Genomic DNA, 20,419 nt, shown 5'->3' on the forward strand with positions numbered 1-20,419 from the left:
GTCATATCCACCTTACCTTTTGCGATAATAATAATAATAATAATAATAATAATAATAATAATAGCATTAGCAATATGAAATAGGCCCTAAATAGTTAGGCAGGGGGGAGAGGGGACGTAGAGCTGGATGGAGAGACAGGTGCAGATCCAGTAAGCATCCTATAAGTGAGGGATTTGAATATGGTTATGGTTATGGCTATGGTTATGGATTTGGCAGACGCCTTTGTCCAAAGCGAGACACAAAAGCAAAACAACATAATATTTCAAATTGAACAGGGAACAGATTAGAATGTTGGTCAAATATAATAAGGAAAATAGTAATAATAAACAACAATAACAATTCAATCAATAGCCTAATAAAATAAGCAATGAAAATGAGGGGAAAAGCAATAATAAAACAATAATGTCCATTCAATCAATAATATAAAAACAATGGCATGGTAAGACTACATTAAGGAGAATATCAATAATAAACAATAATGTCAAATGAATCAACAGCCTAATTAAAATAAAACAATATTATACAAACCATAACACATAAGCGCTTAAACAACTAAGTACATGTTGAACAGGAATGTCTTTACATAACAGACGCTCATCAGAAGACCGCAGTGGGCGGTTGGGGATGTAAGGCTTGATTATTGAATTAAAGGAACCGTATGTAAGAAAAATATTTCAATTAATCATAAAATGGCCCTGATATGTCACTAGACATTAAGAAATCATGTTCATTTCAAATACTTATATCACTGACAACAGTAGTGCGGCCAGGATATTGTCATTTAAAAAGTGAAGTTGCAGCCCTCAACTGATGTTGATGTTGTGTTTTGTCATGTCATGTTGTGTTTTGGGCTGATGCGCCACCCTCCACCTATCCACTAATCACGAAGTCAGTAGTGTTTCGCCATCAGGGTTGGCAACCTCGATCAGGGGGGAGGGGGAAGGGATACACCGCTCTTCCGTATTTTGAAAGTGATTGCAGTACCAGTTTTGGCCACAATCTTACATATGGTTCCTTTAAAATAACTAGGAGCAGATCCAGTCAGTGTCCTATAGGCCAAAGTGAGAGATTCACATTGAATTCTGGCTACTAAAGGGAGCCAATGAAGAGTAAGTAGGCCTAACAGAGGAGTTACATTTATGTTAAAATAAAATAAAATAATAATAATTGTAAAAAAAACACACACACACAAACTGGAAAAATACCTTTCAAACAATTTTATTCAGAAGCCTTGTGTCAAAAATAAAACTTGTATAAAACATCTCAGAAAGAAAAACATCTGTCCAAAAAAAACTGGAAAAAAAACTGGTGGTGAAAATTGAAAATGATAAGACAATAAGTCAACACAACCTCTGGTGACTTCAACGGTTTCAAATTGGGATAGGAAAGAAGAAACAATACATGTTTATATTATTTTTATATTTTTATTATGTCCATTTTCATTCCAACTACTTATTATTGTTCTTATGCATACATCATGAGTTGACAGCACTTTCAAATCTCATTGTACCCTTGCAAAAAGTGTCAATGACAATAAAGACTATCTATCTATCTATCTATCTATCTATCTATCTATCTATCTATCTATCTATCTATCTATCTAAACTCCAACAGAAACAAAACAATGTAGGTGGACAAGCTGATTCTTGGGTCCAACAGAGCGGCATATTCTAGAATTGAACTATAAATACAACTCCAGTATCCATGGAAACAAGACAGTACAAAAGATAAACCTAGAATCAAGATGATCCTCTGTATCCATGGCAATACGAATTCCATTAACCATCCGAGTTGAGCTTGGTTCTCCGTACATATGAGCCAAGATTGTATCAGTGGCCTAATTACACTGTCAAGTTGTATTCAAACTAAAGAAAGTGGCAGCAGAAGTTAGTCACCTTCCCAACTAATCAACTTAAAGTAGATCCTACTCAAATTTTAAGAGGCTAATTTATTTCCATTGTAATCATACTAATGAACACTTATTCAGGTAAAGGTGTCAAGCAGGGTGCATTTAGGAATGATGGTGCAGTTCACTTCGGACCTCACAATTTCTACATCAGTAAACTGTAAATTACAGTGCAATGGCAGGTTTTAAGAAAAAAGCTTTGAGCATTTTTGCATTTAGCCCCACAAAAGGTAAAACTTCCATTCAGCTGTGTTCAAAGAGCCATAGTATTTAACAACATATTTTCTAGGTGTATACCACCTTGCAAATTCCACTAGGTGTATACCATCATGACTTGTAGAAGCAATGATGGTAGCTTACTGTTGTTACAGGAGATACTTGTCTGTGGTCCTGACAAAGTTGTGAATTTCTAGGCATTTTGTAGTGTCCACCACACTTCCTGGTACTTCTCAATGTGTGGAAATGGAGGAAGGAGTTCACTGGTGCGCAGATTTTCAAATGTATATTTTAATCAAAAGGTGCAAGCAGTAAAAAGCAAAAGGCCAGTCCAGTCTTTTGCACCTAAATAAAATACATCTAAACGTCAATGTGCTCCAGAGAACTCCCTCACAAAGTTGAGATTTTCATTAGGTGGAGGTACCACCTCTGTAGGTAACATTAGTGAATGTGGAGGTTGCTCCTTTGTACAAGGGGTTATTACCCTGAAATGAGATCAATTAAAATCAGATATATGCTTATATTAGCAGAGCGCACAATGATACATGTATTCTGCATTCTGCTTATACTACTCAGGAAACAGTATCTGGATTTATAGGCTTACACCTCTAGGGGGCGCTGTCTTTCCAACATACAGATGTTTTTAAACAAAGGTTATATCACAAATAAATAGATAAGCCACGAAACAGAACTTTCAAAATAAGCACAGATGTTTATAAATGTGTGTGTGTGCAATTCTTTTCGTATGCATGTTTGTGTGCAGCTGTGCTCCTGTGTGAAAATGCATATGTCCGTGTGAGTGGGGGGTGGGGGGTCTCACCGTGTCCCATTTGGCTTTGGCTCTCTCCTCTTCAAACTTGGCGAACTCTCGCCGATCGTGAATGGTGACTAAAAGCTTCCATATCAACAGACCAGCGAGCCCTAGCAACAGAATTGCCCCAGTGACGGACGCCAGGACCACAAGGATATCAGGACCTTTCGGACAAACTGCAGAGGGGACAGTGGTGATTGACGTTGAGTACGTCAGAATGCTGTCTCATTTACATGTACTGTGGAACAACTCAACAACACAACAGGGTCCTCTGCTGCCAGGGCTTTAGATGAATATGTGTACATGTTTTTCACTTTGTTCTTCACGCACACACACACACACACACACACACCACACACACACACACACACACACACACACACACACACACACACACAGACAATTAAATTAAGATCACTGTGACAAAGGAAATGTAAAAATCATATACTGTGCCATCCAGTGCGCTAATGATCCTAAAAATAAGGATTACATTAGGAATATGTCTCATGAAAAACTACTTTAGTAGTCATAACTGATGTCACATCAAGACATCCAGGAAGTCCACCAAACCAAAATTACTGTATATTAAGCTACTTTTTTGTTGTTTGTTTTGTTAAATTGGTCATCTTACAGGCCCTAACAACCCCACGAGAGCTTTAACCACTAAAATGGACACAATGAGAACATAAACTATTATAAACAGACATATTATTGTCCTCATAGAAGGTGATCGATAATACTAGCTGAAGCGCCTACATCACTCATTGCATTGGGGCCTCTGATTGATCCAGTGCCTGGATTCTCAAATGTGCATTTAGCACTGAGGGCCAGCTCAACTTTCTTTGCATTTCTGGACTCTGTAGATCAGAATGAGTGAACATGGCAAGTTATGGCAGCTACCCCAAGAGCTAAATGGTCATTTTGTAAAGTAGGCCATTGAGCTCTGGCATTTCCTCTCACAGACAGTGACTCACCTGGTTTACAGCCCGTCTGGGCTAAACACCTCACCCTCACTCAGGGCAATATACATAAGGTCAGGTAAATGTTTAAAAACATAGTCATACTTAGCTCTGATTGCTTAGGCACCATTTGTGAAACCAACACAACACACTAACCACAAATCCTTGTACCAAACTAGCAAAACATTATAAATGTCTTGCAGAAGCACACAAGTCTTGTCAAAGCAGTTCACACAACCATCACATGAATAAGCACACAAATCACCAACTACAACTTGATAGTACAAATAAAAACAGGTGTGTGCAGGGCATATCAGTTTGCAATAATACGTCATACATGCAACACTGTGAACATGCATACACACAGGTATTCAAATGCAAAATAAAAGCAGAGTAGAATAAAGCAAAATCATTTTGGCTATAGGAAAAAAGACTAGATCTTTCTAGTGGGAAGACAACTGGCAAAATCTAAAAACAGCATAAGTAGACACCAATGTGTACAGTTTTGCTAGATGCGTGTAACAAAATTCCAAACTGAGTGTAAAACAGTGAGTTGTGTTTATAGTTTGAAACTTGGCAAATGGATTGGCTACAAGTGTTATGGAAAAAGTTTCAGTAACTGTGCTTCAAGAATTACTGTTTGTTAATGCATTCAGAAAAAACAGTTTGCCTGCTGAGAGTTGAGGTTCAAGACATACAGGGGAATTTCCATTTATCCACAACATGAAATAAAAGGAAAAGTTGGTAATTGTTGTAAAATAGCTATTCCTGCCATAGGTTTTTATCCATGAGGTTACACAAATTGCACACAATTTTCAACATAGCAGTGTGTTACAGAAATCTAAAGTAAAAAGGCATAAATAGTTCAAACAAATCTACCATTAAAAAAAAAAACGTAGCAACTATATGCTTAATTAAAAGCTGCTGCCATAGATAATTTCCCTTATTCTTGCAGAAAAGAAAAACATTAGCATCTCCAATCTGCCACCCGCCTGGTTTAGAGTATTAATAATCCTCTGAGGCCAATTAAGGAAGCCGTGGAATGAAAAGAAAATGCAGCGTAGCCACGCGGGCCTCTCTCATGGTGCAGTAAAAAGAGAGCTGCAGGAGGTCCAGGCTTTTGCTGACACGCTCCTCTTTGGTCTGCTACTGGTTTGGGATGCAACATGCGGACAAGCTACCTACCACACCCATCGCAACGCTACAATAACACCCTGCTCTAAACATGGTGTGCTTCATCTGACCTAGACCTGCCACAGCTAACTCTGTTCAGTAACACAACTTAGGGTGTAGTTGCCACATTAATCTGGTCTTGTTGTGCAACCTCTTGTTGCAAGCTTGATCTTCGTTTCTCTGCTTATGTTAGCCTATCCCTAACACGCTTTGCGACTGTCCAGTCCAGAGTGAAATGGTAAGGGAAACGGTTGGTCTTCATATGGATTTCATAACGATTAGAGAATATCCTCCACTCTGTTCCCTGACCATAAGGGCAAACACACAAAACAATGATAAATATATACACACATAGCCATGAACACAATGGCCTACCTGGCTCTTTAATGAGGTACAAAATGGATTTGCCACTGGCATCTTCATAGTACTGGAACGTCTGTAGGCAGTCCTCCGCATCCTTATAGGAACAGTTCTGGGCAATGTTCTTGTCACGGGCGACTAACGAGGAGGGATGGGGCGATGGACATCAAGACGATGGGGGGTGGCAGGGGGTTCAAACAGAAAAGAGCAAAGATGGTAAGCGGAGATGGAGAGAGAAAGAGGAAAAGGAAGATTACAACACAGAACAACATGTAAACGGAAAAGCCGACACAAATACACCAGCACAGTATATTCATGTGTCAGTGCTAATATATACTGATATGTGATTAGAGTTTTAGTTGACTTTGAAGAGCACAGACAAATTAATGTTTCCTGTAATGCAATTGATATTTTACTGCATAGAGAAATGTACTCACTAATCTCATCGACCAGCTCAATCTCATCTCTGCAGATTCGAATACAGCTCTTGTCCTTGACCAGGGGTCCTCTCTTGTAGTGCTTACATTCCACACAGTCTCTGCAAACACAAACAAACAAACAAAGAGAACAAACATCAGAAATAGTAGAATCATTAATTCTTTCATTCATTCAACAGGCTTTAATCAAGCTCACACAATCCCCCTCCCCACACACTAATAGACCAATTTCACAGTGTCCAGGTGTCCAGCCTCATTGATGTTAATGATACCTTAATTGGCAGGGTAAAACGTCTTCCTGTTTCTGTCTTTCCTGTGGACTTTTCTTTTGCTGTCTATGGGACAGTGCTTTTCCACAGGAAGTTGATTTACACAGCGGCCCCATCTTGTGAAATGGGCTATTTCACACTCATTTCCAAAACTCACTGCTTCCTGGCGCAGGCACTGCGGCAGGTGGGGCATTTCTCGCAGGTGATGCCAAAGGCTCCGGGCTCGGTGCACTCACAGGCGCCGCACACGCAGGCTCCATAGCCACTGCAGAGTCGCCCCTCGCTGGACGTGCAGGTGTCCGTGCGCGTGGAGCAGTTGCAGTACTCTCCTGACCAGTCCGGGTCACACTTACAAGAGCCGCATGAACACACGCCGTGACCTGGGAGGGCAGCCAAGGAGTGAGACACACACATGCAAAACACATAAACACAAACAAACACATACAGACACAATCACATGCATACACAAAGACAGACAGACAAGACACACACGCAAACACACACACACACACACACACACACACACTCTGGCTTTCGGGCAGAGATACAATCACAGACATACACATACAAAAACATATACAGACACAGACAGGGTACACTGTACACACACACACACACACACACACAGACACACACAACAACAACAACAACAGGACACATGACGTATGCTTTTTAAGTCTGATAGATTCTGGTTGATGAACTTGGAAGGGAAGTCCACAGGTAGAAGATGAGACAAAGGTTTGCTGTTGAATACATGACATTTGTGACCCTTAATGTACAGGCACTTCCCCCACACAAACACATGCACATGATCATAGAAGTTCACACAGGATGGCAAAACTGATCAAATTCTGCAGGGGTATAAAATATCTATTCCGCCTACACCTTTCTGTCACTCATACACTCAGAGACCAGAGTCAAGCCATCTTCAGAGAGAAGGCGCACCGAGGGAGACCGAGGAAAAGAGGGAAGCCAGAAAGAGTGGAAGAGAGAGAGGTGGAGTAGAGCGAGAGAAAAGGGGGGTTAGACTAGTGGCAGTCAGCCAGAGGAATGTAATCATTCCAGTATTCCCAGTTTATGTGAATGTGTGAGTGAGTGAGTGAGTGAGTGAGTGAGTGAGGGACTTCAAAGTGCATGTTGGAGCTCCTTTGGCTGTGTGTGTTTATGTGGCCTGGAGCAATGCTTGCTGAATCCTGCCCTTGCTTCAGAGAGAGCTAGAAACAGAGATAGAGACAAACAGAGCCACAGGGCAGGAGTTCGAGAAGCAGGAAAACACAAGCATAGGCATAGGCCTACACACACACACACACACACACACACACACACACACACACACAAACACACACACACACACAAAAGAGTTTGTTTGTATTTAAAGGGACACCAGGCAACGTTTTCGTGTTAATCTTCATAAGTCGGTATATGGTTAAATGACTCATTATGGGGCAAATGAAGGCTCTCTCGCCCGCCCCTACTGCCTGTAGGAAGAATATCCCACTTGCAAGTTCGGTGTATCCTACCCGCCGACCGAAGCAGGATCAGTTTACAGCACAGAGGCAGGCTAACGAAACGATAGAGATTGTTGCAAACGTGTGTATAATGGCAGAGCCAGCGAAGAAGCAGCGAAAACCCTTGACGGAAGATGCAAAGAAAAGGAAAAGAGTTTCAGACCGAACAAGGGGGAGTTTCATAGAGAAAAAGCATCAGGCTTGCCTGGTGTCCCTTTCAGACTGACGACATAACATACATCGGTAAGTGGGTGCCATTCCATGTCCTTAAGTCACCTTGTAACTATATATATAAAGCACACATGAACACACACACACACACACACACACACACACACACACACACACACACACACACACACACACACACACACACACACACACACACACACACACACACACACAAACAAACACTCTCCCTCTTCTCTCTCTCCCTATCATACACCCACGTCTCCCAGTAGGGTGCAGCTGACTTCAGAAAAAAAGACCCTGACTCGAGGGAAAAAGGGGAAGACAAGAGTCAAACAGTGCTAATAACCCTGTGAAGAAAACACCCAAAAAACAAACACCAGACGAGTGTGTTTGTGTGTGTCCATGGGAATAGACATCCCCTTCACCCAAAGAATGCTGAGGACAGGACACAGCAAGGATGGGGGGTTGGAGTCAGCGTGAATAGACCCGTCTGTGCTGGCTCTGGGCTCCGGGGTCTAAACCTCAACGCCAGCACTCTATCACTTCATTTTACCCAGCATCACATTTTCATGACTTTGGATTTATCGCGGTGATTACGAGGTGGGGTCTAGGCATGCCATTTAGAGACTGCGGGCCAAGGATGTGTGTTAGTGTGCAATCATGTCAGGATTCTGCTCTTGCTGTGAGCAGAGTGGAAATCCAGCACCCTTCCCAGCGCTGATTATTAGCTTACGGACAGAGTTTTCCCTCTCCCAAACGCCACAGGCTTTTTGCTCCGCTTAAAAAGAAAAATATCCAAGGTCAAGCTGTATTCTGCATGTTCAATAATATTAACCACTTGGATACTCCAAGTCACACATCATGTATCTATCTAATGTATCTAATGTAATATATAATTTAATTTGGGCATATAATTTGGGAATATAATTTGGGCAGCCGTGGCCCACTGGTTAGCAATCTGGACTTGTAACCGGAGGGTTGCCGGTTCGAGCCCCGACCAGTGGGCCATGGCTGAAGTGCCCTTGAGCAAGGCACCTAACCCCTCACTGCTCCCCGAGCGCCGCCATTGTAGCAGGCAGCTCACTGCGCCGGGATTAGTGTGTGCTTCCCCTCACTGTGTGTTCACTGTGTGCTGTTTGTGTTTCACTAATTCACCGATTGGGTTAAATGCAGAGACCAAATTTCCCTCACGGGATCAAAAAAGTATATATACTTATACTTATATACTTTATATACTATATAATGTACCTCCATTAATTGTGCATTGCCTAAATGCACTGTGCTGTACTGGGGCTATGCCTATGTGCCAGAACAATTAAGTATGTGCATGAATAAACCCATCAACATTACAGCCCAAAATCATGAATCCTATATACCAGGAAATGGTATATCTGTTTTTTGTTTTGGTGTCGGTCAAAGATGTTTGACAAAGACCTCCCAGGTCTATCAAATAATCTAACACGAGTAAGAGAAATGCACACCATTCACTGTGATCTTCCACAGCACAACTGACAATCGATTCCAACTCGTGAGATAGAATGTAAATAGAAAGATGGTCCTTGAAAATATGGATATAAGTGTATTTTGTGTGTGTGATGTGTGACTCCTGTGTGAGTCATACATGAGTCATTAGTGCATGCATGATATGACGTCTGAGGGTGTACGTGTATGTGTGTGTGTGTGTGTGTGTTTGTGTGTGTGTGTTTAGTGTGCCCACCTGAGCAAAGCTCTCCTTTGAAGCGTACGCAGCTGTAGTCGTCACACTCGCAGTATTTTCCCCACACCTTGCCGAAATCGCTGGGTCGGCAGCTGCACTGTCCGCAGACGCACTCGCCCCTGTTGCTGCAAACGGGCACGCCGGGCTCTGGACTGCAGCTCTCCGTCTGCGTGGACTGGTACATGCCCTCGGAGCACTCGCAGCGCGGGCCCAGGCGCCCGGCGTCGCACAGGCACATGCCGCACACGAAGGTGCCGTTGCCGTGGTGACAGGCTGGGCTGGCTGGCTGTGCGGCGGCCTGGCAGGCACAGTCGCAGATGAAGTCTACGGTGATCTCCAGCGCGTCCTTGAAGCCCACCGGCTTGACGGTGAACGTGCTGTTCTTCTCCTTGGGGCAGCCATGCAGCCTGGCCTCAATGCTGAAGGACACCTGTTGGTGAGGGAGGGAATTCATATAAATGAACTAATGTGGGTGTCGATAAGCACACTTAAAGGAATTATCCGGAGTAAAATGCACTTTAGATCAATTTACGGATGTACATTGAGTTGACATCAAAATCATGTCATTTGGATGTGTTTTGAGAAAGTTCGTTTTACCGTTTTTAGTCAAAACTCAAAACTCGAAGTGCCTGGAAGTGACCAGGGCATGTGCCAGATGCCAGATGCAGCAGCAACATTTCCAGAAAGGTACTGGCTTGATGAAATTCACTGTGGACTCTCTATCCGACCACATAGACCACGGGATACTTCGGTTTGGCTTTAGGGACCCTCTACTCACTACGTGTAATGTTGTTTGGAACTGTAGAAGAGGTATAAAAATAGCGTTTTTGTAGCGTGAAAATGACATGCCGGGTCACTTCCAGGCTAACGAAGTTTTGACTAAAAGCGGTAAAATCGAACTTTCTCAAAACACATCCGAATGACATGATTTTGATGTCAACTCAACGTATGTACTCCCAATCATCCGTAAATTGATCTAAAGTGCATTTTACTCCGGATAATTCCTTTAAAGGGTGAATAAGCAGACAAAATACACATTCTATAAACTCAGATACTGCCTTATTAGGAATCACTGGAGCAGAATAGATTAACATTGTAAAGCAACTGTATTATGCCTTGTATACGTTACTAGCTACTGGTTATTTTGTACAAACAAATCAGAACTGACTGTATCGCCGATGTTAAGTCCAGAGCAGGATTTGACTCCAGGGAAGACCTCTCCATTCAGACAGGTGGCATTGAAGGAGAGAGACAGCTCCTCTGGAAGCCCGTAGAGCTCCAGCTCTACCTTAGAGCGGATTTTCTGGAAGTAAACATTTTCAGAAGACATGACCATTGATCCAAACAACGTGAAAAAAAAAAGTTTTGATGATTTCATTAGCACATGTGTTACGACCCTGTTGACTGTTCTTGGGGCTCTGCCCCTTTATTCTATGTCTTGCCTGTCTGTCTCCTGCAGGGTGCTGAGTGCAGGGGTGGCGCCTAGTAGTTAATGGGCTGGACTATATAAGAAGGCCGGGTATCCCATGGACGCTCTCTTGGCCTTTCGCTCCTTAGTGGCTTGCTCCGATGGGGAGAGCCTGGAGAGATCCCTCGCCAGTCATGTAGCCCTTTGCTAGGAGCTCCCTCCGTCTTCGTCGCGTTTTGTTTTTGTTTATTAATTTCACACACTTTGCACGACACTTTGCTTTTATTCATTATACTGACTTTTCTATTTATGTAAATAAACATGTATTTATATTGAACACTACGGTTTGGTCTCCCCCATTTTATGTCAGGTCTGCTTTGAGCCAAGCAGTCCTTGACAACATGTGACATACGACATAGGAATGTGTATGGTTAGAGATGTGGTATGGGACATAGGACATAGGAATGTGTATGTTTAAAGATGTGGTATAGGACATAGGACATAGGAATGTGTATGGTTAGAGATGTGGTACAGGGTAGTGCTGCTCCTTACTGCATATGCATCCAGAATTAGTTGGATGACGTTCGCAGAGTCACTTGACAGAGTCCCCACCGCAGTTCCAGGAATGAGCTCACTGTAGTTCTAAGAGAGATAGAGAGAGAGAGAGAGAGAGAGAGAGAGAGAGATAAACAGATAATGTTGTGAGTACTGCTACAGCTGTTTGTATGAGCATGAGTGAGTGTGTGTGTGTGTGCGTGTGTGTGTGTGTGTGTGTGTGTGTGTGTGCGTGTGTGTGTGTCAGGAAGCATTCTGTGGCTTCAGCTTCAGTGGAATCTTATCTGAATTCAATGTATCTGATGTGAATTATACATGAGGGTAGGGATGTGGTGTAGTGTGTACTCTTTGCCACTCTTTCACTCTGAGGTCTAAAGGCTGCAGGCTTATCTCTTAATCTAACAGAAAAAAATTGCACATCCTAATATTAGGTCTGTGCTAAAAAAAAGGCCACATTGCTCCACCCTTAAAACTTTTTTTCTTATTGGCTACGTCTCCTTTTTCTATCCCAGCCTAGCTTAATACATTGAGAGTAAGGCTGCAATAAACTCGATTAGGCGATTGGGTATGTAAAGCTGGATCATGAAATTGAAATAGCAGGGAGCAGATCCGGTAAGCGTCCTATAGGCCAAAGTGAGTGATTTAAATTTAATTCTGGCCAAATAGGAAGCCAGTGGAGAGTAACTAGGAGAGGAGTTTCATATGTCTTCTTTGGCTGATTAAAGACCAGTTGTGCTGCAGCATTCTGAATCAGTTGTAACGGTCTCACTACATAAGCAGGCAGACCAGCTAACAGTGAATTACAAGAGTCCAGTTTGGAGATAACCATGGCCTGTACAAAAAGTTGGGTGGAATCTGTGTCCAATATTGTCAGACAAACCGACATGATTTTGCAATTGAGGCTACATGCTCAGACAAGTTAAGTTGGTCATCAATTATGACGCCCAAGTTATGTGCTGAGTCAAGCTAGATGTTAATCTGTTGGGGAATAGCAGCCTTAGCTGGAAACACCAAAAACTCTGTTTTGGAGAGATTAAGCTGAAGGTGCCAATGTTCATCCAGACTGAGATATAAGACTTAATATAAGTAGAGGCTTTCTAATGAGGAAACACAGCACTCAAAAAACCCTCCATAGAAATGCATGGGGTTAGTTTGTAACACCAAAGTCCTTTTCGGCAACTCCCTCCACCCGGCGGCCATATAGCAACGTTTTTGGGCACTCATCGGGCATCCTATTCAGCAGAAATGCGCATGCGCAAGGCTTCACGACACCAATCTTGCTCCAGCAGCGAGTTCACAACACATGATTGGCAAGATGTCTTCACAACACACCATATGTTTGGCTCAATGTATTCACATCACACCACATGATTGGCTTAAAGTATTTACATGTCAACGTTTTGGCAAGGAAGGGGTGGGATATGTGTAGACAACGGCCATATGGCGTTACAAACTAACCCCATGCATTTCTATGGAGGATTTTTTGAGTGCTGTGTCTCCTCATTAGAAAGACTCTGGTAACACCAACATGGCAGTTGTCTACACATCACACCCCTTCTGCGGCAAAACGTCGACATGTGACTACATTGAGCCAATCATGTACTGTGTTATGAAGACATCGTGCCAATCATGTGTTGTGATCTCGCTGCTGGAGCAAGATTGGTGTCATTAAGCCTTCACACGCGCATTTCTGCCGAAATAGATGCCCGATAAGTGCCCAAAAAGTGTTGCAATATGGCCGCCGAGTGGAGGGACTTGCCTAAAAGGACTTTGATATAAGGCATGCAGAAATCCGATCAGAAACGGTAAATTCCTAAGATGGGAAAAGTTGGGGAATGATCTCACCCAAGGAAGCGATGTAAATAGAGAAAAGAAGGGGCCCTAATACTGATCGCTGAGGCACACCCGTGGTGAGATCATGAGACGCTGAATGAATGTCCTTTAAGGTGTTCATAATTTTGTTACTCAGCCAATGTTCCCAGGTCTGGTGGACCCACCACATTATTAGGCTTTAAATCAATACAGCCATAACAATTTATGTAAAAATACTTGATAACAGATATTTACTTCAGCTCAATTACCAATTATATAGACATCATTCATATTTCATATTTGCCATTTACCCCTGTGAGATCACATTTATGATCATATGATCATTTTCGTTTTTTTATGAGAAAACAAGTGTAGCAGAATAGGTCTCCGCCCCTTCTCGCTCTTAATTGTTGAGTAGCTGAGGACCATTTTGCCAATTACCAGGCGGCACCAGCCACGTTATATCTAGGCAGCTGACTGCATGTCTCCCAATTCTCCACCTGTTGTGGAGAACCTACTTTCTGGAAGTGGCGTGGGAGCAGCAGGCTGCTTGGGCTGGTGCTGTCCTGTTGGGTGTGCTTGAGGAACTATTCAGAATTAGGAGATTGTTTAAATCTGTATGATGTGACTTCAGCACATTATTTGCGCTACATCTACTATCCCTCTTTTACATTGTGGTGCGTTTGTCTCATGGTTCAGCGGTGAGTAATTTGCTCTGATTCGAGCTTCTGCTTCGTATCTAATTAAGGTAGGCAACCTCACTCCGAGTGTTCGTGCTTGTGCTGTGTTCGTGTGTTGTGTAGTGTTGTCTTTGGATATTACTGTTAGGGGCGAGTGATTGGCAACATTAGCCCTTGCCCCAATGTTTGTTTATTGTGTGTACATGTCTATTTTGAGCTTGTTGCCAACAACAACCAAAGTGACCTGTTTCCCTCTCTCTCTCTGTGCAGGAAACAAGCTGTTGGGCCAAGGCGGGTAGTGGTGTCCTCTCACTGTCCCTTTCAGTTGCTGTGCATCATGTCTTGTTTGTTTTCACATTTGGTGTGCCGTGCCCGGACACTTCCCCTTTTTGTCAGCCTCTTGCTGCCGTGGTAAGCCCACAGCCGTGCTCCTTGTCCAGGTTATGGTTAATTGAATTTCCCCTTGGGGATCAATAAAAAAGTATCTATCTATCTATCTATCTATCTATTGATCTATCGATCAATCTATCGATCGATCATGCCTATAGGGCATTGTGCAATATCTGAGTGCAGCTGATGGTCCCTGTGGGTACTATGTGGATATTGTGTCCTGTGGTTGGATGGCTGTCTGTTTGTTGAAGTGTCTCTTGTCTATTAGTGTCACGAACCTGTGTACCATGTGCAGTCACTGAAAATAAGTTATTTTTTAGAACATGAGCCAAGGCCGATGAGTTTGAGTTAGAAGAAATAATAAATAGCATTTATCTTTTAGTAAACATTGAAAACGGGTCCCACAGACCCCAACACCTTACAAGGGTTAAGGTAGGATTCAAACCAGTTAAGAGCTTTCCCATAAATTCCCAGTTCAGATGGTGAAAGGAGAATGTCATGGTTTACAGTGTCAAAATGCTGCAGATCAGTGAAGTAGAATTAATATGGATAACTGAGCAGAGGACTGCTCTCAATCCTTCAGTCTAGAGTCTCAATCCTTCTACAGACAGAAGAGCAGTTTCAGTAGAATTGCCACTCTTGAAACCAGACTGCTTAGGGTCTATATAGTATATTGTTTGTTCTGATAGGGGAAGTCACAGACTTGCTTGAAGACTACTTCCTCCATAACCTTTGACAAAAAAGGAAAAATGGAGGCAGGTCTGTAGTTCTTCAATTTAGTTGGATTTGAAGCAAAGGTGTAACCCTTGTCTCTTTAAAAGAAGGAACTATTCCAGAACTGAGTGACTGTCGGCAGAGCAGCAGGTGTGATAGACTGCAGAAGAGTAGATCGGACATGATCAATGTCAATGATCAGTTGCCTTGGTGCGGTGATGAATTGGTATTTCACAACATTGTTCATTACTGAGATACAAAAATCTGATTCCGATTATGTTTTGTACAGACTCTCTGATGTGATATTTGGTAAACAGGCAAAGTGAAAGTGGAAAGACTCACCTAGATATCTATTTCAAGTTCATAATTGGGTAGCTGCCTACACATTTGTTTACACATTTGTTGTTGTGGAATGTATTTTCAATGCCCAATAGTCTTTCACTAAGCATGGGGAGTAGAACAGTTGTAAAAATAATAGTAGGATCAGTTGTAAAAATAATTCAAAATGTAATCTGATGCTAACAAAGCAATTTACGTCAGCACCAATATCATGCATGTAACTATATATAGTTATCAATACTGATGCAACAGTAACACACATTGTTTGCTGCCTAGTATTTGTGTTTTGTGATGGGAAAATAAAGTGGATGACTGTGAGAAGTCAGCTTACTCTGTATAGTGGCGCCACATAGTTGGTCACTGCAAAGATGAGGTTGATGTTATTCTCAGATAACTTCTCGGTGATAAGAGCAAGGGAAGGATAATCCTATAGGGTAGACACAACTATTACAACCAACACGCACACAGAGAGTATGCTAATCTCAACATTTCTTTCTCTCTTGCTCTTTTTTCTCTCTCTCTCTCTCATACACACAAACAAAAACTACTGACCAGTGTTGTGGACTTGGAGTAGTTGTTCAGCTCATCCAGGTGACAATGCCCATCATGAGGCTGGATGACTCCGGCAATTCGGCCGTCCAGAGCGATGTGGGTCTTGGCGTCCGTGGTGAACACCAGCAGGTGAGAGGCATCAGGTCTCCAACCCACCTTATCCTGGCAGGAGCACAAAAAGAGACTCTATGGATCTACATGCTCTACATGGGCCCATTGGGGATAGTTCAGTCTATGTCACAGACCCCACCAACTGGGTTGAAAATATTTTTTTGTTTTATGCAATATACACACCTACAGTATATATGCACTTTTCATGCATGCAAAAACACAAAGAGAATAATGCTTGATGCTGCCTTAATATCTGCTGCTGAATTTACAATTATATATTGTGCCTAATCATTAGTTTTTGTCATTTTGTTGCCATGAAAACATCTTGCAAAAGTGACAAACTGGCTTTTCTTCATGTTGCCCACAAGGTAAGTTAACAATAAAACAGTACAATAACAATATTTGGCCATGTCTGACTTGTCTATGTTGTACAAACACAATGGTTTCATTTTGGGCTTCATCACTGTGTTGATTTTATGACTGCTTGACCAAACAATATGTGACCATCACACATTCTCAGTTTGCGTAACCCACCCATTTACACATTGTGGATAAGTAAGCACCATATGCTCTCTAAGTGAAGAGATTCGAGATCAGTCTAACACTCTGATGTTGCAACTGTGGTTACACAATGAATCTTGCATGATAACTATTGTTGCCCAATCAGGACATGCATCTACAGGACAGATCTGGGTACATTCATAGGCAGTGGGACAGGGCTGTGTGTGTGTGTGTGTGTGTGTGTGTGTGTGTGTGTGTGTGTCTTAACTTGCCTGTGCATGAATATGTGTAGTTCTCAAGGGATGAGTGGACCAGGAGAAATCAGTGTGCAGAGGAGTATGGTATTACCTTGCAGACCACAGCCTGCATGATTGCATCGAAGCCACCTTCGGGTGAGTCTCTGTTGCGAGACACTTCCTGTTTCCCCACCTCCTCTGTGAAGCGCCCCACCTGCTCCGTCAGAGACAACACATGCTTATAGCCGAACTGGCGCAAACATGTCTTCCCAATCCTTCAAGTCCCAACAAGACCGGAGAGAGAGAGAGAGAGAGAGAGAGAGAGAGAGAGTTAATAATTGAATGTAGCAAAACAGCAGTCAGTTGACATACCTCTTCTTCTGGGCTTATGTTTAGCTTGAGGCTACAGCTTGGCTTAATATACAGCAGCAGCATACCAAACTATATCAAATGCCTAGTGTGTCCTATTGATCGCTCAACTGAAGGATGGAATCTGTCTTCCAGTGTAGATCTGGGTGTGGTTGGAAGGTTACCAGGGACAAGCTTACCCATAGCAGGGGTTTTCGATGGCCTCATCTGGAAAGATATACATGTAGGGCGAGAGAGGCTTGTCTACAAAAGCACCAAAGCCCATTTGAAGTTTGCTGGTGAGTTTGCCTACAGCTGCCGCCAGGTCATTGCCAAGGGTTCTGAGTCGAATCAGGTCGTCCCTCATCGAGTACGAGAGATCCATCAGGTAGTAGAGATCAACTGGATAGTCAGCAACCTGTCGGACTGAAACGGTGAATCGCTTGGCATCATCTGAAAAAAGAGTGGAAGAGAGAGGGAGAGAGAAAGTGAGAGAAGAAGAAAGAAGAAGAGAGAAATACAGTACTTGTAGCATTCTCTAGACGTGTCATCACTTCCTTTTATATGACGGAGGATCGTGATTGGCACAGGACGAGTTCTAAGACAGCTACAAATATTCTTAACAGTAACAGGAAATGAATGTTAAAAAGTTTGTTTTTTCTGCACATTCTCATGGGAATGCATACACACTCTTCCCCCCTCCCATTTTGTTTGTCCACTGACTCACTGTTCTCTGGACCTTGGTATTTCAAATACTCTGTATACAGTCATTAACACACCAGCATATTTATATGCGCGCACACACACACGCACGCACGCACGCACGCATGCACACGCACGCACGTGCAGGCACGCACACATGCACACACATACACACAGAGAGATACAAATTAATGAAGGATAAACTGATCCATTTGGCTGGACTGTAGAATGTGGCTCAGTTAGACTCATTAGTTATGCTGCAAGTTTCCTTGATGTAATGGCTTCATTGTCTTAATGAGTAGTAGCTTGCAAGGCCCCTTGAGTCTCTCTATGTCTAGCAACTGTAAAAACTCTCTCTCTCTCTCTCTGCCTTTCTCCATTTCTCTTTGTGATTCTCAGACAACTCATTTATCTCCCCCCAATCTCTCTGCCCCCTTGGCTCCTGGTGGCACTAGTGGCCTGGGCGTATACCGGGTCGCAGAGTCAGATGGATTTTCTGTGGCTGGATCTGAGTGACGTCCTGGTTGGCCCCTGACGCCTTGCTGCTGAGTGGGCGGCTCTCCTGGATGGTCATGCTGCTCGTGGGAAATTCTATAGAGGCCACCCCACAGCCAGCATCCACAAGGTTCTTCTTCAGGTTACAGCGGGAACCGCTAAAATTCTGACCCCAACACACACACACACACACACACACACACACACACACACATTCCATTGAGGAGAAGCTCGGCTGGTATGTCATCATTGTGATACAGTACTTATATTTAAACCAGTGATATGACAATGAAACACACAAGTTGGTCATGTTTTTCAAGGTGAAAAAAATACTTGAAATTGTTGACATGTTGGCACTCACCTCTTGAGCACACCAAGCACAGGTGGGATGAATGGAGAGACATTCTCTACAAGTGCTCACACTTCTAGAAGTGCAGATATTTGCCGCTAAAGATGCATGTTTAACAGAGAAAGAAAATTCAAATTAAAGAATGTAGGCCCTATTCAATATCTGCAACAAAAGCTATTTTCCACTTTGTCAGTATAGTTGATTTTTCCTAACTGATTTAATTCTGCATGTGGAGTAAAATGTAACCTTTGGAGTTAAATAGAGTTGCAGTTTGTTTGAAAACTTATAATCGGACTGTGTCAAACTCAAATATAGGCTAATATAGGCAAATATAGGCAAATATGGTGCGTCCGAATACTGAGAAGAAATTCGTTAGTTTTTGCAGTGAAACACGTTCACTCCCGTCCGTCTGTTTTGTATACCTTTACAGGTGTAGTGATAGCTTTCCGTTCAGAAAACTATCCACCACAACTTCGAGAAACCTGTTCACAAATCAACCTACATAGGCCTGTCTTAACAATTTAAGACACTCTTTACCGTATGGGTAGGCTAGACCATGTTCACACAAAATATCAACAGCCATACTGAAAACAGTTTATCAATTTTGTACACATACCACATGAAAATGAAACTTTAACGCCACAACTTACCCAAAACACTTGTGGGAAGTAGTATGACCGCAAATAATTTCAAATAACGCGCTATTAATCTTCCCATTTTGAGATAATAGAGTTTAGACGCTTGGGCGTGATGGGAGTGCCGAAGAGACTCCAAAGTACCTCACACCTCTACGTACGATCGCCAAAGCACTGAACAGGGTGCCTTAACAGTTTCCTCATACTTAGGGCAAGTCACCACAGAAGACGTCTCGCAAACTAAACGCACTGGGTGTGGAGGGATTTTATTTTGTCGAAATATACACTAGCCTAATATGGAAGACGAAAGTGTCGTTTGAAATTGCATGTATGTACAGGAACTGCCCACATATTTCTTAAGTCACCTAGATGCAGAAATAAAATTCTGCACTATATCCCTCGGGGCTATTAAGCATCCAAGGGCGAGAAAGACGTCTCAGCGCATTTACCGCTCACTAAAGCAACATTCACATTACGACATATGACCAGAGAGGGCGTATTGTCGGGGATTATAACAGGAAACAGTGAATATTTCATTGATGCCTTCACTAGATAGACAAATAATTGTAGATAGCATAATATTGTCAACCTAGATTGTTTAATAGCTTTGATATGTGGGCCTAAAACAAATGACAGTCTTTGCCAATCTGATGAGCCTAACATTAGACCTGACATTAGACATTAGACCTCAGAAAGTCAGCAGCTTCTGCTCTGTAGTATACTGCTATACTGCTCAGATGTAATAGCCAGTTGGTACAGAGCAGTCACTGGTCTTAAACATCCCCCTAGTGGTGACCCTCAATACAATTTCTGAGAATTAACACAAATTATGTAAACAGAATTGGTTTTGCATCTCTAGAATATGTTTACATTTTGTTTTTAAAAAGTATGGTAAAAACCTAGATTCTTCCTCTCTGACTGAATTATGCTGCTCTTTGGTTCCTTTGTCATTTCTTTCCTTGTTTTCATTTCATCTCTTGCACCTGCTTCTCTCAGAACTGCCTCAGGACACAGAGCAAATAGCCATGAAAAAAAATTGGGAAA

The 20,419-nt window shown here is 42.5% G+C and overlaps 1 protein-coding gene across 1 annotated transcript; it reads right to left on the reverse strand.

The window, feature by feature from the left end:
* Positions 1-1,202: 1,202 nt before the first annotated feature.
* itgb3a (integrin beta 3a) lies at positions 1,203-19,873 on the reverse strand. Its single transcript, XM_048246766.1, has 15 exons — positions 19,391-19,873; positions 18,753-18,838; positions 18,368-18,557; positions 17,395-17,647; positions 16,959-17,121; positions 15,999-16,160; positions 15,778-15,873; positions 11,509-11,598; positions 10,717-10,851; positions 9,549-9,978; positions 6,289-6,511; positions 5,863-5,963; positions 5,441-5,563; positions 2,943-3,109; positions 1,203-2,607 (listed from the first exon to the last, which is right to left on the reverse strand). Exons 1-15 carry the CDS (start codon positions 19,455-19,457, stop codon positions 2,533-2,535), a joined length of 2,361 nt encoding a protein of 786 aa, XP_048102723.1. The 5' UTR covers positions 19,458-19,873; the 3' UTR covers positions 1,203-2,532.
* Positions 19,874-20,419: the final 546 nt, after the last annotated feature.

This window comes from Alosa alosa, chromosome 6 (genome assembly GCF_017589495.1).
Source record: "Alosa alosa isolate M-15738 ecotype Scorff River chromosome 6, AALO_Geno_1.1, whole genome shotgun sequence".
NCBI lineage: Eukaryota > Metazoa > Chordata > Actinopteri > Clupeiformes > Clupeidae > Alosa > Alosa alosa.